At 39.1% G+C, this 27,142-nt stretch overlaps 1 protein-coding gene across 5 annotated transcripts in view; it reads left to right on the top strand.

Moving 5' to 3' along the window:
* Positions 1-27,142, top strand: part of NRXN3 (neurexin 3) — a 985,585-nt gene that overhangs the window by 112,703 nt on the left and 845,740 nt on the right. For 2 of the 5 annotated variants that reach the window (XM_058420836.1, XM_058420835.1), the window contains exon 4: positions 4,804-4,833. The exons of 1 other annotated variant lie outside the window; for it this stretch is intronic. In XM_058420836.1, the coding sequence (XP_058276819.1) occupies positions 4,804-4,833 (30 nt within the window). Of the gene's footprint in view, positions 1-4,803; positions 4,834-7,167; positions 7,176-14,454; positions 14,497-27,142 lie in introns of those variants that run through there. 2 more of the 5 variants (XM_058420837.1, XM_040066050.2) reach the window with 2 other exon arrangements.

The raw sequence follows: 27,142 nt of genomic DNA, 5'->3' as shown, positions 1-27,142 counted from the left end.
TAGTTTTATGATATTTAGAAAGGAGGTGAAAACAGCAGACTCCAGTACTCATCTGAGTACTCTTCTGTACAGTGGATGTCATTTTATTTCTGGAAGAATCCCTTGTTTGCATGATTTCTTTCTTCAGCTTTGCCATAAAGGATTTTGTGCATATCCTGGACTAGAGGATCTCATGTCCTGTCTCAGACATACTTTGCAGCTGGCCCTGTTATTGTCTGAATGGGTCATGCAGCCTGATGCCCTGAAAAAATATCTTCTCTGGGCAAACTTGCCCCAGGGGAGATCTGAGTTGCTGCTGCTGCCTGGCAGTCTCTTTTCCCATTCATTAAGAGCTTTTGGGCTAATCATTTGGTAGCATCGTTAAAAGGGAAATAGTGAGGCTGCCTGCCATGAAGAGCAATTCAGCAGTGCATGCACACCCACACACACGTGCACACTCCCAGATCATGGGCCCAGTAGCACAGAACAAGCTATAATTAACTAGATGAACGAGTCCATCTTCCTTTGCTGCTGCAATCTTGTCACTCTCAGCTGTGTTTTGTGCTATCCCCACCTTCTTATGTTTTGTGGCTTTATTTTCTGTTTTAAGTGCTAAGTACTAATGGGTGTGAGGGAGCAGGATTCAGACTGTTTCCAAGGTTTCCCATATTTTCTCCTCCACACTGAAAATTGCCCCTAGCAAACCCTTAAATATGAGGACTGTTCTTTAACTACATTGCTCTTTCATATCATTATACTCTGAAGAGACTTTTAAAAATGTCGTTCTGGCTTCATAAGAGTCCAGTGTTAGCCCTTGATACTTGGTGCAATTAGAGCCACTTAATTTTACTATTTTGATGTAGAAAGCAGATGGCTTACAATTTTTTTTTTTTAAAAAATATAGTTTGAAATGTTTCTTTGAGATCAAGGAAGCTTAATTTTAAACTTCAGGAACATAATACTGATTAGGTAGTAGGTTAAAGAAATATTAAAAAAAAAAAAAACAAACAACCTCCCAGACCTAAATAGGAAAAGTCAGTTGTAGCAGGCATAAATCATGGCCAGAGAGCAGAGTTTGGGTATGTCTGCCCTCAGCAATGGACATATTATTTTAATAACAAATTGATGTTCTGAAGAAACATGCTGCTTTCTCTTCACATTACTGCTGAATGTTCAAAGAAGCTGGGACTCCAGAGGCTGAGTACAAGCAGATGTTTATCTAAAAAAACTGTTGAGAGTCTTCTTCTGAAGCCACGCATTAGTTCTTACTGTCACTCATGTTTGAAGTTCAGGAATAGAAAGTCACCGGATTCTTGACTTTGGCATAAAATTTCTTTACAAGCAGATCAGCCATTTATTCTGAGGCTTTCCTAAAACTTTTCCACACCCCTTACTACACAGCATTTTTGTTGGGCAGCACTTCTGTCCAGCCAGTAAATTGTTATAAGGATGACTACATTGGTTTAGAAAAAAACATGAAACCCCTTGGCTACTAGAGCTCATGCAGATTTTTATCAACTTTTTTCAAGTTCTACACTGGCTTGGTTTCCTTACAGCTGAGGTTATAATCAAAGTTTCTTGTTGAAAAAAAATCCAAGATTAAAAGGAAAACGTTTCACCTGGGTTTAGGTGGAAAATCAGATTTTTGTACAGGATTCTGCTGAAATGCCATGGCTATTGGCACAGACAATGATAGAATATGTGAATAATGTGCTTTGGGGCCTAATGAGTTCATTTGTATCCTGAGCCTGCTAAAAAATTTGCTTGTCTCTATGCCTGCTGCCCAAATAGCATGGTGATAGGTGTCCCCATTGATCTGGAAAAATCTGGTCTAGTTTGCAGGTCTGAACAATTCATACAGCTCTTGCATTGGTTTGTTGGATGCCATATTAATTTCTTACAGTCCAACAGCAAGTGTTAGCCCATTCCACCTCAAAGTGGCTTTGACTTTTATGATTTGAAAATTGTTTTAGTATTTTTTCATGTCTTGAAACTGATATAAAGGTGAGACAACTACGTCAGTTCACATTTTCCATGTTGATTTTATCCTGACTGATTTGAGGGCTTGGTTACACATGTTACAAATGTCACAGATTTTATATCTCAGTGGTTGAAGGTTTTGGTTGTAAATGACATTTTCTTGGAGATAAATACACTCATTTTCACTCCTGCTTTAAATTGCAAGGCAGGAATATTTTCAGATGAGAAAAACTGATATTTAATGTCATTATTTATATTATTATTTTATTTAATAATGAATCTGGAATTCTGTTGGTGTTCTCTTTGTTAAAACAAGGGTCTCTATCGATGGACAGCTTATGATACAATACTGTTTATTTGTTCTGTCTCCAAGTCCACCTTCCTTTTTCTTCCTATTTTAAAACAGGAAAAAATAGCATTGAGGGGGAGGACATTATTTTTCATTAATCTCCCTGCTTTCATTGTCGAGTTGGGACTAGAAGATCAAGAGGTACATACACAATACCAGTACTACTGCTGCTGTGGTATTTCAGATCTGTGCAGAAGCAGAAAGTGCCAGAGTATTTCTTAGGGATACTTTCTTTTGCTGGCATTTGAACCAAGGCCAAATCAGGGGCTACAAGACAGCATTTATCTGGGGCTGTGCTCACTCCTCAGCTGAGGGTCACGGGCTTGTGGGGATGCATCTGACTGATGTTCCTGACAGACAGGGCACATGGCATTGGACTTCTGGGGAAAAGGACAAAAAGCGGTGTTGACATTCCTGACCTTTTGAGATTTTTAAAGCTCCTCTGTGGCTGGTGGAGAGAAAATGGATCTTCTTATGGTGTGATTTAGGGTGTTTAATGTGGACTCTTGCTTTGAACCTTCTCTCGAGGCTTCTCTTTGTTTGTATCCAAGTGGAAAAAAACCCTGCCAGCCCCAGCAGCTGCACCTGTTGATGCTGGGCCTCTTAGGTATGACTTTCCTTTCCCAGCGGCCTCAGGATCCCCATCTCCACTTTTGGATCAGATGTCCCCTCCCTGTTCAGCCAGCTTCTGCTGCATTTCATACTGACACCTTCTAGCCTTTTCACTCTTTTTGGCATTGGTACAGGAATTCTGTGCATTGTAGGTCCTAACAATTAGACTTTTTACTTCCTGCCTTTTATGGTGACTTTCAAGTGTCCATTTGATCAGACCTAAGATTTGCCTGTCAAGGATGATGGGGTCAGTGGCCATAGAGAAAAATTCAACTCACTCTCTTAGCAGAGCAAATGATTCACTGAATTATATCTTGTAATTTAAACCAGAAGTGTCCTGCAGTATCAAATCTGCTAGGTTTATTTATAGCTAAAAGACCTAAATGAATCTAAACCTATGTTATGTTTCTGATTATTTTTCTAAATCCACAATAATCTTCAAGAACATTAAGGTATTTGCATTCCTTAGACTGTACAATTATTAATCCCCTTATCTGGCTTGAAGTTCTCTGTGGGTGAACGTATTCTTAGGATGATCTGGATTTTAGATTTCTTCAGCCAATGCAAAGGAAAACCATAAAAGAGAAAGGAATAAACAAATTCAAACTCAGCATGCTGCTTGTTGAAAATTCTCATTCATTTGACCTCTCAGCCTCCGTGAAATTAAAAAGTCACAGCCCCGTTTGATTAAGAAACTGACTTAAAATATATGGGGTATGTGGTGTGTATGTGCATGTATTGAAACCCCTGCCATATTAAGTGGTATAAGAGGTAGGAGATGGGAAAAGGAATCAAGCTAAGGGAAATTGGTCAGGGAACCAAGGATAAAAAGGGTCCCTCATGGCTTGAGTGTGTAGGACCTGATTCTTGTTATGTTAGTTCTGTGATGTCTTGTGTCACAAAATTGATTAATGGGTCACTTCATGGCTTGGGCGTGGATGTATACAAATATCTAAACAATATTTGTATGAATACAGTACAATAAACCTATTTGAAAATTGGGCCTAGACACAGAATTTGATTGAAACAAACAAGGTTTGTGTCAGAAAGAATGATCAGAGAGTGGAGCAGCTCAAGTAAACACCGCAACCTCATCTGCAGAGCAGACAATGTTTGTCTCTGCTGAGGGGAACTGTGCTGCTTTTTGGCTTTACCAGCAATTATGAAAATGAAGAGTAGCTTTAGGTATAGAGCCATAAAGTAACACACTGTCCTAGGAAACTGAATCTGCAGTTCTTTCCAGAAAGGGTGTGGAGGTGTATTTAAATAGGTTACAGGTAATTTTTTTAGTCCTTGCTATATCTGGTGTACTGGTGTCTAATTAGCTTGAGCAGTGTTGATAGACTCCTGAAAATACACGATGAAGCCACATGTTCAATAATGATAGCTTTGTGTACGCATTTAGACCAGAGGATTCATCTGAAGCAGGTGTGGTGTGATCATGGCCTCCCTTTTACTGACCACTGCAATCTTGAATTTAAAGTCTTTAGCTGAGGAGAAGTTATTTCTGTATCTCTCCAGAGGAACAACAGCTCAATGAAGACTGTCATTGCAGACCTTGGCTTTCATGGCCCATTTAGCTATAGTGGCGTGCAGTGCCTCTGGAGTCACCCCCCACAAGGGATGTGCTGAACCTCAGACACAATTCTGCAATGAGTAGCAGGTTTTTCTACCAGTGGCAGAAGCTTTCCTGCTTGGTGTCGGAAGCACTACCTGCAAATGTTTGTGCTCTGTGTGCCACAACCATACTTGGTCTAGGTCAAGTATGTGAGCTCCAATCCTGACAGGTATTGGACTGTGACCAGTGTGCATGGATATTACTGCTTCTTTTTCAGTTTTTGTTCTTTTTCTCTTACTTCCTCTCTCCTCTCTCTCTCTCTCAGGCCTCTCTCACCTGATGATGGGTGAACAAGGTAAGTCCTTCACTTTTTCTTTGTTTCTGTCACTGATCATGAAAGATCTTTGTCCATGCTGCTTTTCTGGGTTGGGCTTTGCATAACAAAAACAGCTAAGCCTAAAGAGTGCCAGTCAAGCCGTTTGCATTTTTGCCTCTGTATCCCATGAGCCAAGGTTCTTGTCAACCTGGGACTCAGATGCTCAGGAGGGAGCATGACATGATTCCATGGATAGTAAAAAGGTATCCCTCTTCCATGCAGTCCACCAACTACTTCATCTTGCCATTTCTTTATTCTTGTGCCAGCTGTAATGACTCCCACTTCTGCCTACTAAACATAGATCTCAATGTTGATTGTTATTTTAAGAGTAGAATTATTACAAAAAGTATGTTAATAGCCCTTGTGTCATGACCCTAACTCATTACGAATCCTGAGGAAATGTGCATATAATGGCCTGTCCTGCATAATATAAATAATATAATCTCCTGTGTCTGCAATTTAAAATACTCACATACAGAACAAAATGGTTGAAAAGAACAACAGGGCTAACCCCATATTGGGCTACAAATGAGATCAAGGCCCAGGTCAGACATCACATTTTAGTATTTCAGCCTGCACTGAGTTACAGATCTATTGGCTGTGGCAGGGTGGGATAATTAGTCCCATTTTGCACTGCAAGGGTGTGTAGTAAGAAGCTGTGAGAACAGATGAAGTGAGGAGAATTGTGGTTCTGTTTTCCTCTGACACTGCCAATGTCTTGCTGACATGGGTGCACAGGACTTAGCAGCATTCCTGATGCCTTCTAGTTTTGTGGATGCAGGAGTGAAACAATTTAAGACTTAATGCAAGGTGTGTGCAAATGGTGCACTAGGAAGACCACACCAAGTGTTTGGCCTGTTGGAAGAAAATGTAAGTTTTGACTCTAAAGCCTGGTGAGCCTCTCCTAGACTAGATGTATGCAAAAGCTTTTTTGGCACTAAGTAAGCATGTATCTGAGGATAGACAGTCCAAGGAGTTAGTACACAGTACCTCTGAAGGCTAAAGATTAATTAGGTGCCTGAGTAAAACAGACATAATTTCTATATATCTCAGTGAAATGTAGAAAGATTTACAACATAATCAGTTTTTATTCTGTTTTTCAAGACAGATGTCTGCTCTGAGGTCATGAAAGGTTAGGTAACAATCAGAAGTGAAGTAGGGGCTTACTTATCAGTTTTTATACTGCTCAACATCCCTGTGTGGTAGGAAAGGTTGGAAAATTGGGCTCTTTATAGGTATGTGTTAAGACCACGGTATTTGGCATGTGAAGCATCTGACTAAACTCTGGGAAGCGTTGAGCTCCTTCTCTGTCCCCACTTACTGGGGTTCAGCTGGGCTCATGGCTCAGAAGTTGTGCTTACTGAAGGATCATCCAGCAGACAGGTCTCCTCAGCATATCCTAGTTGCTCAGGATGCAGTTGAGTATAGCAGGCTGTTTTGACAGAGGAAGGCATGTTGGAAGTGATCAGAACAGTTGATGGTCACTTTCATTCTCAATAACACTGAACATTTCTTTGTAGTAGTCTGTGATTTAGCACTGGATTGTGTAAACAGTTGCACGTGGGTATTTAAATTACAAGTTGCTACCCAGCTGGCTCATGAAGCCTTGCATGACCTGTTCAGGCCAGTCATCAGCACTTTCTATACTCCCTCATCTGGCAAAAAATGTGAAAACTATTGGCTTCTGGCAACTTTAGCCACCCTAGTTTATCTATAACACATCAGGGAACAGTGGCTTCTCGTTTCTTGCCAGCAAACTCACAGATATTGCCTTTTGATAAATATTTACTCTCTATAAAAATATGATGGATATAAAATATGTAAATGTATATGTGTGAGTAAATATGCAATGTCAACATTATATACAAATACATTAGCTCTGGTAGGTGAGATGTGTTTAGCAAATATATTACCATGAGATTTATTTTTTTTCCTGTCCTATTCTGTTGTTTCCCTTGCTGTTTTGAATTTGACGTGGATTGAGGCATATCACTGGCATGGTATTGCATGAGCAGTTTGCATTTCTCAGTAGAAAATCAAATTAAAGCTTAACCAGGCAGCTGCTGATTGTACTGTCAGTGGTTTAAGCTTTGCTTTGTGCTTTAGTTTTGGCGTGTCTCTCGTTTTTCCCTTGACATTGTGTTTTGTTGGGTTCGGCTGCTAGATAAATATGCTCATTTCCTTGTTTTTCTAAGTATGGCCAGTGCATACTTTTTTATGCTTCCTTCTTCTCTTCTCTTTTGCCTCCTCCGTGATGGACACCTCTCTTGTTCCTCTTCTTAACTGGACACACATCTTCTTGTCTGTAGGTAGAAGTAAAGGTAGAGTTCACATTCTTTCTAAGACTTCATTGCTTGTAAAATGTTTGTTGTTGGGCAAAGTGCATTTTTATGAATGTGTTTCATATTGGAACTTAATGCTTTTATTTTTAAAAGTCTCTTAACAGTCTTTTGTATTGAATTATGGAGAACATATTTATTAAGATTAATGCTTTGAGGCCTTCCTAAGAGATGTTATTTTCTCTCTATTCACACTAAATACAGGCTGTGCAGTGTCAGGCAATCTGTAGCTGGTGATGCTGGGGTGTAAAGGGTTCATCAGTTCAATCAAGGATAGAGCCATAGGCCAGTGAGCTCATCCTGCTGACACTTGCACTAGAGTGATGCCACTGCTGGTAATTTTGCTACTGGTGTTGGCAGCAGAGCCTGGGCTTATCCAGTACCCTTCAGCAATGGAGGTTTTTTGAGCTATTGTTTCTTCCGCCAGCTCCACTTGCCATCATTTCTGTTAGTGCTAAGGGGCTTTTAAAAGAGAAATTGAGTTGCAAAAAAGCTTCAGAGGAAGTAGAAGTAATCAGCACTGCTAAACAGAGAGGTCCATTTCCTTTGCAGCCCAGTACAGCACAGGGCATGCTAGACTGCTCTGGGGCTCCAACATGCTCTTCAGCAGTTCACACCTATCTTAGGCGTGCTGAGGGCAGTCATGCACCCCTTATCAAAACTGCCAAAAAGGCAAAATGCACAAACTTGCTATAGGTCTTCAGTTGGACTGGAAGGAAAAGTGAAGATTGATTAAGAAATTATAAACATGGCTTGAGAAAAATATTTTTTTTTGATCCTGTTTTGTGGGAGGATGGATAGAAATAGTGCTAAAGGCAATCTTGCCTCCAATATATTGCAGCTGTGTTGATTACCAAAGAGTGGGAACAGCCTTGCCCTCACAGCTGTGGGTGTGATAAAGAGTGAGTTAGCTGGTAGGGAGTCAGTTGGAGTCACCTGGCTGTGCTGTGAGGAGGAAGGGACGGGAGGTTGTGTGAGGGACAGAAAGGGTAGGACATTGTACAAGGGATAGACAAGGTCAGGTGGCCATGCTAGGGACAGGAAGGAGCTAGCTGGAACTGCAGAAGGAGGAGAGAAAGAGCCAGAGCTGCATGGAGCTGCCCGTGGGAGGCTACACGGAAAAGGTATGAGAGACTTATAGATAACAAGGTGCTGATGCTTGAAGCCTTCTTTGGTGTCAGTTGTACCTGTCACCATTTTCTAATGAGAGAGGTTAAAAGGTTTGTTCTGCTGAGGCTTACTCCGTTCTATTGCTTAAAAACCTGGTCTGTTTATTAACTTGATTTGAACATGTTGGAGGATGTTGCTTGTGTCCATCCCAGTGTGACACTTGGGAATGAAATGCTTAGTTGTGCAGGTACGAATTTGGGAGGGATATGAGCTCAGAGGATTTGTTCGTAATAACTTTCCTATAAGGCACAAGCAGTCTCTGCTCAATAATTACTACTCCTGTAGTATCTGAATTCTGGGGAGCACAATGGCATACTAAGCACCTTAACTTGTAGGATTTGTTTTTCTGATGTCTAGCTTTCTTCTAACAATTTTGTATCGTTGAATTCTCTGTGATGGAGTACATTATGTAATCAATATTATTTGTTCTATTTTGAGGTTGGAAAAATATTGCAATAATTAATTTCATAGTTCTATTCTCCCCAGACTTGGGTGATGGAGGGTAATACCTGAGCTGTGCTCACAGCTATCTTCTCAGCAAGAACAGCAGAATGTAATAATCATGTATCTACACTGTAAAATATATGAGAACCTGAAGCTCTAAGTGGACCATATGAAATGTTGCTGTGCCTCAACACAGCTGCCAATAATTCAGTTAGCTGATGTATGGCTTAGTGTGGTTCAGGGGTCAGTGTAGATCAGGGCATTCTTCCTTGAGAGAAAGAAGAAAGAAAACCAGAAGGTACATAGCAATAGACACTACATGAAGTCAGTTTGATTAGAAGTGAGAGAACTAATAATTTTGGAATAGGATTGAAGAAGTGGACATTTTTAACCGGACTTTTCTAAGGTAAATTATGAAGAAATGAACTGTTCTTTGCAGCATCTTAGTATTATTTGGGTAGAATGCTATTCTAATCAAAATTAAGGACTGATGTAATTGAGATTTATTTGAGAACTTTGAAGCCCCTGCTCTTACGTTAAAAAAGAGGTCTCAGCCTTTGAGACAAAGATGATTTTTGAACTTGAAGTATTTGTAAATAGTACCCCAGATACACTGAGAAGCATTGCTGATAGAACATCACAGTCTGCGAGAACTCTGGATGGCAGCAGATGTGTGACATTAGGAGCACTGGATTATTTTGTCTTGTGGCAAATGTCTTCATAAAAGATCTTAGACTATTCTCCTAAGATAATGAGTGGTTATGTCTCAGTAGTGAAACTGACTGAAAATACTAAATTGTGTCTTTCTGTGTTGTTCAATAAGAAAGTTAATAGCTTGTAAAAGGAAAGAAGCGTGTTTTAAAGTATCGTTCTGTTTTAGTTTAAGTTTTTCTTTTTCTCTTTTTTTTCTCCTTATTCTTTTAATATATGTTAATAAAACTATTTTTGATCATTTTTAAGCTTAAGCCTGCTTTGTTTATTTTTCTCCTAATCTTTCCCTCCCACAAAAAAACAAACTAAAAACCCTAAACCCCCTACATTAATTGGTGTTTCTGCCTGGTTTTATTAAATTAAAACCATTACACCTATGCAGTCTGCAGTCTCTGGTTCTTCTCCAGGACATGTGGCTCCTTCCTTCCATCAGTAGTTGTGCCTGGTGTGAGCTACATAGCTGCCCACTCATTTTCAGTATGAAGTAGTTTTTTTCTTAATTCTCAGAGGAGTGAAAGGGTGGGATCTTTTAAAATGCATGTTTTGTGGACCAAAGGCTACTGCCAATTTCACCATTTAATAATCAGCATTGCAAAATTGGATTATCTGCTTTGTTCTTACCTTCTCTTAACTGAAGTATAGCTTTTAATTCTTGGAAGGTTCAGCATTGCTCTCAGAGAATGAGTTTCTTATTTCTTTGAGATGTTCAGTAAAATTGACCTGAAGGTAATGGCACAGGAAAATGAAATAACATTTGTTGGCTTGCATAGAAGGAAATGACTGGACCTTACTGATCAGGAAAATGTTTTCAAGTTCTTTTTCACTAGCAATACCGTTAGGATTTGTATTGGCTTGCTTCAGAAATAGTGTAGCCAGCAGGACCAGGGCAGTGGTTCTCCCTTGTACTTGGTGTGGCTGCACCTTGAGTGCTGTGTCCAGTTCTGGGCTCCTCATTACAAGAAAGACATTGAGGTGCTGCAGTGAGTCCAGAGAAGGGCAGCAGAGATGGTGAAGGCTTTGGAGTGTGAATCTGATGAGGAGTTGGGGCTGTTTAACCTGGAGAAAAAGAGGCTCAGGGGAGACCTCATTGCCCCCTACAAATACCTGAGAGGAGGGTGTAGCAAGGTTGGAATCAGCCTCTTCATCCCAGTAACAAGAGGTGGAATGAGGGGAAATGGCCTCATGTTGCACCAGGGAAGGGTTTAGATTGGATATTAGTAAAAATTTATGGAAAGAGTTGTCAAACCTGGGAACAGGCTGCCCAGGGCAGTGGTTGATTTGCCGGTCTTGGAGATGTTTAAACGATGTGTAGATGGGATGCTCATGGACGCAGTGTAGTGATGGACTTGGCAGTGCTGGGGGTTGGACTTCATGACCTTAAATGGCTTTTCCAGTGTAAATGGTTCTGTGGTTGTATGTGAATAAGTCCAGCTGAATGGCCAAGAGTTTATGCAAATGTTGAAGTGAAACATCAGTAACAAATTAAATCACTTGTATTCTATAAATGTTTAATTATACAAGGGGAAAAACAGCATTACATTTGTCTTTACAGCCTTGGCAGTGTTTTTTAAGCTCTGGTTTTCCCTGTAAAGTATCTTAATATTTTGGATTTTAAATGTGACTATTGTATGATTTTTGGTTTCTACAACTGAAAATATTAATGAAAGGACTCTAAAATATGTGTGGTGGTGCATTTGTTTTCTTTTGGTAAGGAAAAAATCCTGCATTATTATAAGGATGGTGACTTTCAGTTTTAACTTTACTCTTAATGAATATTTTAAAAAACCAAGCACTTTATTACACTTTATGATTAGCAAATACCGAATATGCAAAACCTCTTTGTTAGAATCAAAGCTCCTTAAATAAAGATGTTATTCTTCTGGAATAATTTTTTTTTAAAGTGAATTTTTGCTACTGGTTTCATATTTTATTTAGGGGAAAAAAGAAATATTTTGATGTAATTTGTTGAAGTCTAATTAGAGGTAATTGATTGTTGATGAATTTCACATGCAAGATATGGGTGGTATTTCTGCAAGGCATTAATCCTATTTCTTTATATTCCACTGGTGATGACATTTTCTAAATTTTGGGGAATGAAGTCACTTAAATGTTCAATATCAGCTAATGCCAAGAAACAGGTGTCTTATTCTTCTTTTTATACCTCTTTGTAATACAAAGCACAAACATAATAGGAAAGTTCTGGTAGATTATTTTTGTTTGTGCTTATGAGCACGTGTGGTTACAAATACTATGTATGCATAAGATACTTAATAATGTGTTAAGTATTTTGTGGTTTGTAGGTAATTAATTTTTTCTTACATGTTTTCTTTCTGCCTTCTTTTAAAACTGTGTCTTTCTGATGTGTGAATAAGCAGCTGATTCTTTGCTGGCTTTCATTTTTATTAAGAAGAATGAATCCTGCGAGAGTTAAAGGCATTGTGGTTGTGTTGTCCTTTAACTGGAGCTAAAATATTGTCGTCTTAGGCTGTATTGTAGTCTTCTGTTTTCAATGAATCTCAGGTTTCTCTCTGCCCAGAGAGAGTATTTAATTGATATCATTGAAAGGCTTCCCCCCCGCTTCTGTTTTCTTAATTTGAGGCATTCAGTGGTGTGTAGAGATGCAGAGGTAGCAATACAGGCCATGTGCTTTGTAAAAGGCAGGCTAATAGCACTTTTGATGGATGTCTGATTTTTAAAGTGCTGTATGTTTCATTAAAATTTACATGTAAAGTAAGGGCAAGCGCAGTGACATGAAAGCTAATGCAAGTTGCACATCTTGACATGAAAACAATTGCAAGAAACGTGAGATCCCAGATGGCAGCTTGGCCTTTGCCATCCATTTAATAAGCTACTAACTGCTAATTATTGCACTGTTATGGGCAAGTTAATTTACTGTTGACTCTTAAAGAGACATTGTGCATTTTCCTGACATTTAGGTTTTTCAGTTTAGGATTGGAAGTGTTTTTTCTCTGCAGATTGAAGCCCTTCCAGTGGATGGTAACAAAGATACAAAGAAACAGAGCGGGAAATGGAACATAATCATCTGTGGGGTTTTTTGATAATAGCAGAATATAGGGTTGTGGGAGTTTGGGCCTTTCTAGTGCATGGGTTTCTAGCTGAAGAGAACACCAGCCTATATATTAAATCTAGGATTTAAGTTAAGCATTTAACAGCAAATGCAAAGTTAGTATTGTCATTAAAAATAAATAGAACATCTTTCCCTTAAATAATTGAAGTTTGAGATTCTGAAAAAAAGAGAAAGTAGAAATAGAAAATCAAAATTACAGGTTAATTTCTTTCATCAGAAATGATTTGAAGGGAAAATTTCAGCTCACAAACCTGAAAGCTAAAATGTCCACTGTATTTTTTGAAAAATTTCTCATTTTAACATTATTTACCCGGTTGTCATATTACAGGGAAGGAATGTTTGTAAAACATAAAATTTTTTCAAGTGATCTTTTTTTTTCTTCCAGTTGAAATGGACATTCAGTAATGAGACCAGTCAGGGAGAAGTTTTGATCTAAGAACCTATTTAGGAATAAAGGAACAGCTGCAGTTTAAATGGACTCTAATTCTCACGGTTAATGCTGTTTTGTGAGCACATGATTGTCTGGGATAACGTTTGGGAGGTGTGTGGTAGGTAATAGCTTATTTCCTGGCTTTATGGTAATGCAGCAAAGTGATGATAATGCCATCAGGAACTGAAATAGACCCTGTCACACGCATCAGACAGTCTTGCAAAAATAGGAAACTCGGTGAAAGAGGCGAGTTTCCTGTTTTAAGGTTCCTTGTGGCCTTCTGTGGACTAGAGAGATAATGTTATGGTATTGAACAGTTTAGAAAGTATGTGCTAGGCAAGATGGTTCTTGTACATTAAAAATAAGAGCTTACAAACAGCAACCTTATTTGCTGTGCTTTACCAGCTGGTAAATATTTTGACTAGAGATCAGGGAATAACATGCTATGCAAATAGTTGTAAAACTGTTACTGTTAAGAAGGTCATGGGTGTCGGGCGCTAATTCATATCTAATGGTGTGTGAATTTCCCCACATCAGTATTGTGGGTTTTGATTCTGGATTTTGGCAGAGCACATCTTCCTGTGACACCCAGAACTCTTCATTTATTTGGCTGTACTCTCCTTTTCATGGAGCTAGAGCTCCTTCTCATGCTGGTTTTCATTTCCTCATTTGTTTCAAGAGCCTTGATAGTTTTGAGTGCATGTGTAAAATCGGTACTGATAGGCTATGAAATAGGGGAAGATAATAGAAAATACCACTGCAGAGAGCAAGGAATTAGGCTTGAACACAACCCTCATAGGTTGTGGCATATTCTTTTGTTTTGAAAGCCTTTTTGTTTTGAAATTTTGGTTCCTGATAATCTACCCTGCAAGTTCCTGTGCTGAATCTACTGCATTCCCTAAACAGCTGGAGAAGCCTATAGAAATTAATGGTGTTTTGCACTTGGGAATGTGTTGTGTACCTGCAGGGATAAAGTCCCCAGATTCTGTAATAGAAGGATTTTCTGTGGAATATTGATCTTATCCTGGATGTGCTTTTTATACTGAGAGATTTGATGCAGTGATATTAAGAGCCATATTCTTCACTGCTCTGAAAGCATTTTATTGTGGTATACCTGATACTGAAGCAGAGGAAATGCACCGATGTAAAAGAAATAGTGCAGTGAAGAATCTGACTCTAAAACTGTTCCAACACTAACCTGAGGGATTCTGGATCATTCTCACTAAATTATGGCCTGAGTGCTTTTGTTAAACACTGCAAACATTTAATAGAAATGGTTCTTTACCAGCATTGCTTTGTGGGGAAAGGCTTTAAACAGAACTGGTACTTTTAGGATTTGTGTACACAGTTGTCACCATTAAAAAGTCAGTAGCATTTGCCAAGCAGTACCACACAGTGGTGCCTGAGAAATCACCTTCTCTCCTACAGTAGAGCAAGAAGATGGTATGTAATATTTGTAGGTAAGTGTTTCCGATTTCATTCTGTCAATTGCATGCATTTTAATCGAGCTTTTATCTCAAATCACAGTTTGATTGGGGAATTGCTTATGGGTCAGATTATTTCTAAAGCAAAACATAGTTCCTTTTAATTGATCAAATTCTTTTTGTTTAAGACTTAAAAAAATCAGTATTTGCTCTAAAATACTATATCTTTGTGCTTTTTCATTGTTAGTAGTAGTAACAAAAATGTATAATATGTTAAAATAATTGTATTTTAAAGGGAGCTGGGGTCTTGCTAGATATAGTGAATTGTATTAAGCCAGGGTTATGAAGCATGCACCTTTATTCCCCTAATTACTGGTATATTAATAATGGCCAGGTTGATGATGAATGTTCTGATCACCAGCTGGGATCAGATAATTACATTTGATTATGTAAAGAGTTAGTTGCAATAAGCCTTTAAATATTAAGACTTGGCTAGAATAAATATCACTGAAGAACCTTTGTCTTTTACATGTGTATTCAGCTGCCTGTTCTCTGAGCAATTCTTAGTTCACTTGGTAATGTTGGGAATCAAACTGTGAACAGTTATTTTCCAACCCTGTGAATGTTGATAAAAGGATCTTGCATAGCTGTTGGCTTGTCCTGTGAGGGGAGAGCACATTGCTGCATCGCAGCGCAGGGATTACAGGCTCTTGTTTAGCTCTGCATTAAAGATGTTGCAAGCTTTTCTAAAACCCAGGGCAACCCTAGCATTGCTGTGCATTTGTATTTCCCAGCTCTGACGAAGGGCACGCATGTTTCAGGCACCAGTGCCTTGCAGGACCAGCCAACTCCATCATCCAAATAATACATTTATATGACCATTTTCATATTCATTTTGGATAGTCTTACTCTGCAGACAGTCTCAGACAAGTCTGTAGGCATGTGTGCAATCTATGTTCTACATGTGTTTTTTATCTTTCAGTTTACCAAATTTTTTTTCCAGATATTTTGTTCAGTTCCTGAATATCCATTGATTTTTCTTTCCCCTCTTGTTCAACTGCTGAAAAGAAACATGACTTCTGTTATTTGTCTCATGAAGTACTGTTATAAAGAATGCTTTATGGCACTGATCATCGTCAGTTTGAACAGAATATCATTTTTTGCCACAATGTGACAGAACATTTATGCCAGATTGTGGCAAAAATCTTTGCCTAAAGTTGGAAAAATCAGAATGTTCATATTATAAGGCTCTCTTTAGAAATTACTTGCTATACTTAAAGTACTTGATTCCAGGTTCAGCACTTAAATTTATTAGTCAATTTTATATTAAGATATGATACTAGAGATGCATATTAGTAATTTTTCATTGCCACATTCTTGTGCTTTATTTGTTCTCTCTATTGGCTCCATCTTTAAAACAGATGTATTTTAAGAGAAATCTGTGGACACTTCATTTCCTGCTATGCTGCACTGTACATCCATAATGGAATGAAAGTATTATGTGGTAGATGCACTTATTGTATTATCAGGCAGAAGTATGAGAGTTCCCTTTGATTTCCCAAATGTTGGCGGTGGGTTGTGTTTTTTTTTTTTTTTTTTTTTTTTTTTTTTTTTTTTTTTTTTTTTTTTTTTTTTGTGGTGGTGGGGAAGAGTGGAGAGAGAATCTCTGATTTTCTTTTTTCTTTTTGTCTTCTAAAGTACTTTTATTTAAACCTGTGCAGTTTTTTTACTAATTTTCTCCTTCAGGTGTTTGCTATCAATCTGCTGGGTTAAACTTTGTGCTATTCCATCAGGCAAGTTTGGTAAATGTTGATCAGTGCATGAAATCAGGTCTTAAATGGTTGCAAAATTGCCTTCCTTCAGACTGTTTTGATCACAAGGGCTTTCAAGTGTCAAAGTCATTTGGAGAACTAGATAGATAAAATGCATGAGCACTAAGCTTTTTCCAGGATAGAATAAATAAATGTATTTTCTACTCTATGCTCTGCCTTTGATAGTGATTTGTTAAAAGTGGAAAAAAAAAGAAAGGCCATGATATTAAATATTTACAAGAGTGATTTAGTTGTGTAATCTTATGCTATGCATCCCTGTTTAATAGTGAAATCAGCTACTGCTGAAGTAAATGCCATTAAACTGGTAGTACTGTGAAGGTCACTGCCTATACAATGTCAAAGCAATTTTAGAGAATAATGATTTTTGTCAGCTTTCCAATGTACCAACGTCCCTCCTTTTTGTCTTCCAAAAATAACTGAAAATAAATGTATTTCCAAAATAATTTTGTCTTTGACTCGTCTCCCATTTGACTGATTTTGGAGCTTGAAGCCTCTTTACAAGTTTTCGTATTGATGAGCTCAATGGATAAACACTGATTCCTTTTTTTCTGGCCTTGAGCTTGTTACAGCTTTATTTGCTGGGATTTCCACTTGGCCATTTCTCAGCAGTTCATTTTAAGAGGTACTGAATTATGACCTCCACTCTTATGAGTGATTGCTTTTCTTCTCTTGTGCTATTTCCAGCCATATCTATCTGTGAATCTTGTGAAAATTTTGTTGTTGTTGTTGTGCTGATTGCTTGTCATCAGCAGAGCACATGTAGCATGTTGACAACTCGCCAACCTCCTGAACTGCTAAGTGTCTTATAAATACTTGTGAGTACATTCCTGCATGGCATCATGCTTAGTGAGGAGGCCTCAGAAGTGAGAGGTGTGTTCCTTGGCTCTGCAGCTGACTTTACTTGTGAATTGTTGGGGCTTTTGTGCCTCTACAGCAATGGAGTGGGGAAAAAAGCTCTTCACCACTGCACAAGGAGCTGCTGCATTGACACTTAGAGCATGTCCTGAAAACAATACACAGCAAGTACAAAGCATTATCATTCAGCTTCATATCTGTCCAGCAAGAAGGTTAATTATTTGTTTTCCTTGTTTTACAGTTGAATGAGCAGAAGCACAAAGAGATGGAGAGGGCTGGAGGAGAACAGGCAATAAATGCCAGAGTTCTCTTGTCCATTCCTGTTTCTCTAAGCACTAGTGCAATCTATTTTATAAACAACCAAATAACTTGTCTCCTATACCAAGGACTCTCCCAATTAGATTCCACTTGTTAAAGCAATACTCTAAAAAGATTAAAACTGGATTTATCTGTTGATAAACATGTACATGACCACAGAAATAGCAATCATATTTTACAATGGGAAACAACACATGTAAAAAAAAATTTACAGAAGGAAATAACCTGTCATTATGCAAAGGTGCCCTGAGTGTGCTCTGTAAGGATTTCATTGGGAAAGTAACATATGAGCACACAGAGACAATGTGGATTTCTGAAGGCATGATTTAAGGGCAAGTGGAAAAGAACTAATGCCCTTAAATAGTTCAAGGGGTGGAAATGTTTTTGCAGTGAGGAGGAAGTGCATCAGCAGTGGAAAGAGGAGAGGGAAGCAGAAGGAAGAGTAGTAGAAACATACGTGCTCTTATCTGGGAGGAATGTTCACAGCTAAAGTGGTGGAAGAGGAATCTGCTGTGAACACTGGTCTTCTGGATGGAATAAAATGGGAAGATATCCCTACAGGTTTTTTTTGCTGAGTATTAGGCAGCTAGGTATTACTATTGGTAGCTTGTTTTGGTATTTGATTTTTGTGATGTCTACTTCCACAGTGCAGTAGGATAAGACTAAAGCCTTTATTTGCTGACATAGCTTTTAATGGCCTTCTCCTCCAGGCCCATTAGCAGACCTTTCATCCGTTGTGAAAGAGGGTAGTTCAGCAGGGTGTGTGGAATGGATATGTGTGTGCATGGTTAAATCAGGCCTTGTGATTTCCTTTAGGCTGTTTTATCTGGTTCTTTGTCTCTTTTCATGCAAGTCTATGATTAGCATTGAGTTCTTCCCAGAATGCTGGCCATTATCTCACAGGTGGAAGGATTAAGAAAGAGCAGTGGGAATTACACTGGGATTAAATAAGAGTGCCTTTGGAGTGTGTTTGTGGATGTGGTTTCTTTTTTTATTTTTTTTTTTTTCTCTCTCTAAGGAAAGAGAAAGAAGACAGCTCAGCCTTCAGGTCTCTCTAGGGAGGAAAGTAATACCTTTGAATATGGAAAAGTAGCATCTCTACTTGGGAGGAGGGCATGCTGAGAAAGGAAAGGTAGTGTTAAGGCACAAGATTTACAGTCTTCAGTTCAGTTCTTGGTTACTCTGATTTTGCTTCAGGCTGTTCTGATTGCCCACAGTGAACCTCAGCTTGTCCATGTGTGAAATGGAAGTGGTGATAAGTTTCTTGTCTTATGTTGCATGAAACTAAATTAATTACTCTGTAAGTGTGCTGGGTTTTTGGGTAGGAAGTACAAAAGAAAAGTATAGAGAATTCTTATGCCCCACACTGTGGTCACAAATGATTTCACATGTTTTTAGTTATTTCTGTCCCTCTATTACTTTTCCCTCTGTGTAATGGGCAGACATAATGCTGGTAGAAAAGGGGGGGGCCAGCCCCCTCTTGGAATGGGAAGAGAAACTCCTTCATGGGATTGGCATGCCCAGACCCTGTAGGGGCAGAAGTTTCTAAGGCTGGGTCATGCTGAACCTTAACTGCAAACTGGCCTTGAGACCGGCTTGTGCTTCTACAGGGCTTGGCAAAAGTCAGCCCTAATAGGAGCCTGGACTTTGGGCAGTAGCTCTAGAGAAAGAGTTGAGTTCATCTTTAGTTCTGTTATTCACATCTTCTGCATGGGTTTACAGTGCAGCGCTGCCTGAAGATTCTGAGAGAAATTGTGCTGGAAAATAGATCTTCTACCAGATCAGGTTGCTCAGAGCCTCATTCAGCCTGACCTTGAATGCTTCCAGGGGTGAGGCTTCCACCACCTTTCTGAGCAACCTGTTCCAGTGTTTCATCACCCTCATTGTGAAAAATTTCTTCCTTATATCTAAACTAAATCTACCCTTCTTTAATTTAAAACCATTACTCTCTGTCCTGTCAATACAGGCCCTACTAAAATCTGTCCTTGAGATTAATTAGTTGCAGCTTGTACTATACAAGGGAACATACTTTCCTGGGAAGAAAGGAACAATGTTCTCTTTCCAACAGGAAGTATGTTCTCTATTTCTACACAGGGTGGTTGAAGCCAGAGACAGGAGAGTTAATATTGGTGATGCTGTCTTCCCACTTTGGGCCTGTATCTTACCTCTGAACCTGCTGCTTTTTCTCCTGTGCAGTTTCCACCTTTTGGAAGTCACTGCTGGCTGCTCCCCAAGCAGCAGCTGTGACTGGCAGACACCTAATGTAGTTCATCTTAGTGTCAGATCTGCTGAGAAGTGACCCAGGCAGAGACTTTTTTTTTTTTTGTCCTACCCTTGCTACTGCTCTCACTTTGTGTTTTACCACTGTGTGTGCTACCCCCATTCGCTCAAATCTTTCAGCTCTGTTCTTAGGGACCACAACAGTGGCTATGACTGTATGGTCTTTACCCTTCTATCTTATGTGTACCAAGAAAGAGCCCGTTAACATTTGTTGTCATGGCTTTTGTGATAAGGATCAGACATAGCCTGATTTTACTCATTTTATTCTGGTTCTGAGTTGGAGCAGTTCTGCCCTACTGTCAATTGAGAGTCAGGCATCAGTAAGGTGAAGTATAAGTGGAAATTGGGACATGGGCCCTGCTAAGTCCATACAAAGAATTTGGGTGGAGTTATTACATGGGCATTGCTGCATGCTTTTTTGAGAGCTCCAATATTTTTTCATTAACCCTTCATGTAATTAATTTAACACTATTCTTTCTCTCTTAAAATGCTTTGTTGCCTTTGATTGGAATGTCTTTGGCTTATGGGTCACCTTGGGGACAGGAACAGTGAGTTCCCAGAGCTTTGACCATGTCGAATATGAATTTTCAGAAGTTAAAAATAAAAGTTTTTAATCATAATTCCAGTATTCTCATTCTGTAGTTCTGTTATGATGATTGCCTAAGCCTCTGTTCTCTCTCTATCTGGTGATCATTATTTCTCTTGTATATTTTATTCTGATTTTTTTTTCTTAGTGTATCAGTTTGCTTTACCTTGTTTGTATTGATGGATAGCTAGGATTAAAAAATCAATTTTGTTACAAGTATATTTTTATCAGAATAACTGTCAGTATCTTTCCATCTATGCCAAACATGTTTTAGTGTCTCCTTCTGTTACCCTGCCTGCATGACTAGATTTGGAGCTGTAGTATAGCTGTTTTGTTTTGTCCCACAACTCTAACATTCGAGCCCTGATTCTGTCTTGCTTTGACTTGCTGTGGAGTGCAGGGTCCCTCTGGTGCCCTGGTCTAGGGCACTGATGCTATCCCACTGCTCAGACTCAGAGTTAGGTTAGTGCACAGCACTCTGGACCTTCAGCAAGTAGGGGACTGTTAGCAGCACTCTGGACTTCAGCAAGTTAGGGAACAGCAGAGCTATAAACAAGATACACTGGGAGAGCTATGAACTGGAGGTACTGTGTAGTCACTCAGAGCACTTAGTGTTTTCCATTTAACAGAAAACAGTGAAGGATAGAGGCTGCCTGACTTTGCACAGAGACAGGGTGAACAACTAAGGCTGAGAATAGAGCCCAGAGACTCAGATTCCTGTTGGCACAGAACTACTGAGCTGAGCAAGCTTTCAGCTGAACACACTAGGTACAACAAGTCACGTCAGAGCCCCATTTAGAAGTTGGCCTAAGCAATGATACTATTCTTAGGCAATATAGAATTTTATTGCATTTTCCTAGTCTTTCACAGGCATATAATATTAAAAAGTCCATGCTGCATTTGAGATACTGCCTTGCTGGGAAATGGGGAGATTAACTTCACCGTGCATAGAGATTTCACTTGGTTGAGAGAGTGCTTTGAAGAAAGGAAGGAAACACTGAAACAACAAGAATAATTCATGAGTCTCTTATTACAAGATTATCTTTTTATTGAACTGCATATTTATTACATGGCCAGTCTCTAGTTACAGGCTAGTGTTTGCCTAGATTCAGGTGTTTACGTGGTGAAGGGTGGGATGCCACATAAACAGCTGTAAACAGAGCCAGTTACCCAACGCACACCTAAAGAGGTTTGATTGTAGCTCCCCAGTTTTCCCAGGGTGTGGTGTCCGACCCAAAGCAGGCAGGAGGCTGTTCTGCTATCTGGCAGAGCTCTCTGCTGGAAATGGTTAGAAATGTTCATATGAATTTTCAGCAGGGGTAAAACAAAAGGATCTGGGGCAGTTGGCACCCTGGGGATGCGGCAGAGAGTGTCGGAGTCTCTGATCCATTCCTAGTACCTCTTGCTGTCAGTGTGTTGGCATGGTGGGCTGCTTAGAGTAGGAAAGTGAAAATTACTCTGTTCTATCACAAAACTTAGGGAATTCATATTTCTCCCTTCCTAACTCTTTCTCTGCCATTTTTCAGGCATTACTTCAAAGAAAAAGATTTAAGTACACCTTTCCTATTATGATTTCTAGTGTGTGAGAACCTGAAGTCTATGAGATACCGTTGTGCTGTATAGGATGATAATGAAATACATAAAAATTAGCCAAAACCACAGACAGTGGGATCATCAATCTTTTGTTTGGTGAGGCTGTTAAACCTTTCTGGATTTTTCTAAGAGTCATGGTACCTTGTGTGTATGCCTTAACTGTATAACAATGGCATAATGATCATAATATAATCTCTAGTTGTAGTCTGCTCATGTTTCTTTTGGTCCTTTAAATTACACTCTTAGGACAATCAAAAACTATGGTAGCTTTTCAACAGTTAGATTCTGTGCATGGCTTAAATTAAGTCCTTCCCCGAACAATTCTGTGAATTAACTTTCAAACTGTTTCTTAAAAGCATTATCAGCCTCTAATAAAATAATGGAAACAATATTAAAAATAATGACTTTGTAACTATAAGGAGTAACAAAACCATGAGCAATTATCACTGGCATTTAATAAACAAAACTCATAGAGGACATTTGATTACTTTTGGACTCAGTTACAAAATTAGTGGATGAAAAGATGTTTAGACTCCAATGTGTTATTTGACAAAATGCCCTACTTTAAAAAAATCCCCACAATTAAAATTTGGCTTTAACATGAGTTTTCTAAAATAAATTAGTTTTTCAAAATGCAGCAGTATTTTCATGAACTGAGAGGGCTAGACAAATTGGAAGTTACTCTCATTTCTGTCTAGTGCTTTTCTTAGTGATCGCAAAGAGGGGAAGAAATGACATTAATGAAATGTGTAGATTTGAGTAGAATGGAAAGAATTGTAACCACCAGTGTGGATAGAAAACAGCATAAATATATAAGTGCCATGACATCCTTCATAAAGCAGCAGGTGGATAATTCATCCATAAAGAGACCTGATAAGCTGCACCTAGACTGAACTTTTAAGGACCTTAAATAATGTAAGGTGGAGCTATGTCAAGAAATCTGTAAGTATTCTGAAAGGGCTCGATCATTAAGATCATGCATGACTCAAGAGAAAACAGATGAAGGCCTGGTATGTATGCTAGGTCTTCATGCTGAGAAATGACAAGATATGAAAGCTATCTCCAAATATATGGAACATAAATACACAGGAGAAAAAAGAATTATCCTGGGGTTGTCTCAGTGGGATTATGTAGAAAGGATACTGTTCAATCACTCAAAGGTGTTCTAGATCCAGTAGCAAGAGAGAACATCTTAGCAATGAGTACTATAGCAACTTACAGGGTATTTTAGCAAGAGAACGGATGTAAGCCACTGACTTTCAACAATTTTAGTGAAAGTAAACCATTCTGGGGAGCCAGCCTTTCTCTTCCACACCTAGTGAACGTGAGATGGCAACTTAGAGGAGGCTAATCTATTTTTTTTCCTCTTCTCCAAAGCTCAGATGTATCACAGTATAGATATACAGATTTTCTTCATTTTCCAGAGGTTCTTCATCTGCTTTGTGTTGAAATCCTGTGTGCATTGCTCTAGGTGACATCTGTATCTCTGAGGGAGCGATAAGCTGTTATATCAGCTGGCAATTAAAAATAGTCCACCAAATGCAAACAAAATGCTTTCATAAAGGAAACTGGATGGTTTGCCATAACTACATTAGTGCTAATGCACTACCAGGTCTTTTTCTTTTTTCTGTGTGTTAATTTTGCTCTTCAGTCTCTCCATCTCTTCTGGCTTAATTACCCTCCCCAGACTAGAGACTGCTGCTGCCTTTTGGCTTCATTACCAGCTTTCATTTTCATTAAGAACTTTGTGCTAATGGACTGTTATAAAACAGAGTTGTCACTGGCAGGTGTTGCCAAACGACTCTCAGCATGATGGCATTTCTGTGTAGTGGAGCAAAAAGTCTGGACATTGGATTCATGGAGTATCCAAGGGCTTGCAATGGCAGGCAAAGAGAGTTTAAGTTTGGTGGATCTGTACAAAGAAGCTCTCAAATATTCACAAGGATAAAAAAGGAACAAAGATGAAAAAAGAACATTATGAGTAGTGACCTTGTTCTGAGACCGCCAAAAGTGCCAGCATCTCTTCAGGTTGCAAATATCACAGAATTGCTTTCCAAAGAGCTCTCTAGTAGTCACAGAAAACTAATCCTTATACTCTTCCAGCTTAGAAAGCAATGAATATCTGAAAATCACCTCACTGACTATGTGGAATCATATATCAAAATAAACTTTGTGGCTCATGTCATCCAACATTAGTAATGGGAATGCATATTTCTGCTGTTGTGATACTGGTCATAGCTGCCTTTTTTTGCCTTTTGACCTATTCAGTGGTTGTTACCAACATTCAACAGGAAAAAAACAAGGACTTCCTCTATTGTTCTTCAAGAAGCTGATTGTTCCAGTCAAATAACTAGACATGTCCCAGAAGAACTACTCTGATTTCTGTCTCTTAAGAGGGGAATGAGAGTGATTTAGCACTGAGTAACTGTAATAAAGGATCAGAATTCTGTGTTAATCTGAAGTCTGTTAGTTTTTGTTATTGTTTCCAGAAGACCATAAAAGCTGCCTAGGTATGTACCAAAGCAAGTACTGAGCAGGGGGACATATTGGGTCCACATGCAAATAAACAAATGGTATGTATTGCATATTCTTTCCTGGCCACTTTTGGATTTGATTATGCTTCCTGTTTGTCCTGTTCATTCTTACCAAATGCAAGCTTCACATCATCTAAGTGTTATGCCTAAACACAGAGTGAAAGCATGGTATCACTTGGCTAGAAAAGCAATTTTCTTCTATAAATTCTTTTTTGTCCATTCTCAAGGCACTGCTCCCCTGCAGTAAAGTCTCTTTTTGCTGATGGATCTATCTCATAGGGTCATCAAAGAACTCTTGATCTGACCAGCTGCAGGATATGCATTTTGGCTGAATGTAGGATGGTGTGCTTTCCTCTCATTCTTGACCTTTTGGCAGTCCTTGGGCCACTTCTGATAAAGAATGGCTTTGCACAGGCTAGTGCAGTTAGCTGCAGTTTTTCCTAGAAGAGAGTAGGGTCCATACTGACATGCAATACACAGAATTTTTAATAATTGTATGGCAGATAGGATATTATTTTTTTATTTTTTTATTTTTTTTTTTATTGCTTGCAATGCAGCTGTCTCCTTAAAATTCATTCTCTCCTTCAATGATGAGCTCAGACAAGACTTTTCAGACCAAAGGAAAATGTGTTTTTCCTGGAGAACCTGGATCATATGGCTGAGGAAGAAGACTTTCTGGAGTGTGCAGGGGGGCTCGAAGAAGACGATGGTTTTAGTAGAGAGGGGTTTTGCAGCACAGTGCGGCCATGGGAGTATACTGGCAGGAGTAACCAAAGAACCAGATCTTCAACACTGTGGAAGGACAGACCTTTTTCCCAGGGATGCTGCTAGGAGTGTGCATGGTGTACTGAAACCCAGATTATGAAACTGCATGTTCAAAGTGTGAGGCAAGAGGGAGAAGAGGCCACCAGTAAGGGTAAGGCAGGTAACTTTAAACTTTTTTTTTTTTCCCTAGTCTGTCCTATGTCCTTGCTTTTCATTTTGTCCATCTTAAAAATATATTTGGCTTAATTTTGAGTATAAAGTATTTGTGGTCCTGCACCCACATGTACATGCATGGACTCATGTACCTTTGAGCTCTGATCATGTCAGGATCCCATAACAATTTTAAGGAAACTTTTTTAGTGACTGTAGGGTGTACATGCTGGCACTCAAGCATCATTGCTGCAGGTGAGAATATTTTACTTCAGGCTCTGCTGGTCTTCTATGGCTCTTGATCTTTGCGGCACTGAATAATGCCAGAAACTTTCTGGACACCTAAGTTCCCCTGTGGAGGTACAACTACTGAACTCCCCTTTGGCTTTTAATACTGTTTGAGACAGTGTTTATTAGTAATACTAAAACAAGACATCATTAATGCTTTGTTGTCATTTTCTAGGCTTAAGGGGTTGCAGCTGAAGTTTCATTTTGCATCTTTTATATGAGCAAATCTCATAGGAAATGGCAGTGTTTTAGAGTAAGGAGAAATAGCTCCTGGTTTGGAAGGATAATGTAAATAGGTATAAATCTCTCTCTCCTTTCCTCTGGTAATTCTGTCTAGGTCACACTGTAGAGCTTTTCCAGTACATGCTTAACTGTGACCTTGTGTTTCTTCTGTGTCTTTTCTTTTTCTTACACAGATGTTGTGTATGTCTGGAGGATTCCACTTGTAAGTGATCAAAGTTAAACCTGTGCAGAAACTGGAACTCAAATCGCTTCAAAGTGGATTAGGCTAAATAATGAGAATGCATCACTGGAGAATAATCTTTCAGTGAATAGGAGGCAGTTTGGGGCAGAACATAAGTTGTTGTAACCTGATAAGACATTGGGAATGGTGTTAAAGAGCATTCTAATGGTGAATATAATTTGTTAATACTGTTGCATTTATGTTCTGTCCTTTTTCAATTTTTTTTCCCCCTTCTGTCGGGCTCTGCAGTGCTAGAAAGAATTTTGTGCTAGGAAGTTTCTCAGTACGGATAAGTCCTTTCTCATGATCCTGGCTCTTCTATTATGTTTCTGTTGGAGTAACAGAAAAGTGAGAGGCTGGTACTCTGTACTCTCCCAATGGCACTTCTAATCTGTGAGTCAGATTTCTTTGTCAGTATTGGCAGTGTTCCCACAATTACTGTGTGGGCTAGGGAATGATTAGTGTCTTGTCTTCCAAGGGGAAGAACAGGAAGAGGGTCCCATAGGGAATTAGTAGCAGAGGAGGGTAAAAATCTGAGATACTCTTGACTATTTTTGGGCATTAATACCATACATACTCTAAACATGAAATTTAAATATTCATCAAGAATGGGGTAGAGTTTTATCTGATAAATTTTCAAAAGCCCTATGGTAAGCACAGCCACTATCTTCCTCCAGAAGGTGATTTACTTGTTATTGCTGAGCTGTGACTCAGGCCTTTCCTTCTGAAGGGATAAATCATTCCTCACAGAGTAAATGTCACAGGGAGATGTATCGGTGACTCCAGAAAAAGTTGCCCTTTAACAGCTTCCTGGTAACATTTCCCTTGCAGCGCTTGGGTAAATGCAATGACAAAATAAAGGGAGCCTCTATCCCCTCCTTCTGCCCCTCTTCATCACAGTCTGTCAGTCTCACCTTGGGGCTGTTGCATCTTAAAGGGAATGACTCAAACCACTGGCAGAGCAGATAATGCCAAGCCAAAAGGAGACTGGGCAGGTATAAATCTCAGGTCTTGGGAC

This window comes from Hirundo rustica, chromosome 6 (genome assembly GCF_015227805.2).
Source record: "Hirundo rustica isolate bHirRus1 chromosome 6, bHirRus1.pri.v3, whole genome shotgun sequence".
NCBI lineage: Eukaryota > Metazoa > Chordata > Aves > Passeriformes > Hirundinidae > Hirundo > Hirundo rustica.
The sequence above is the reverse complement of the archived record's forward strand: the minus strand, read 5'-3'. Positions and strand labels throughout refer to the sequence as shown.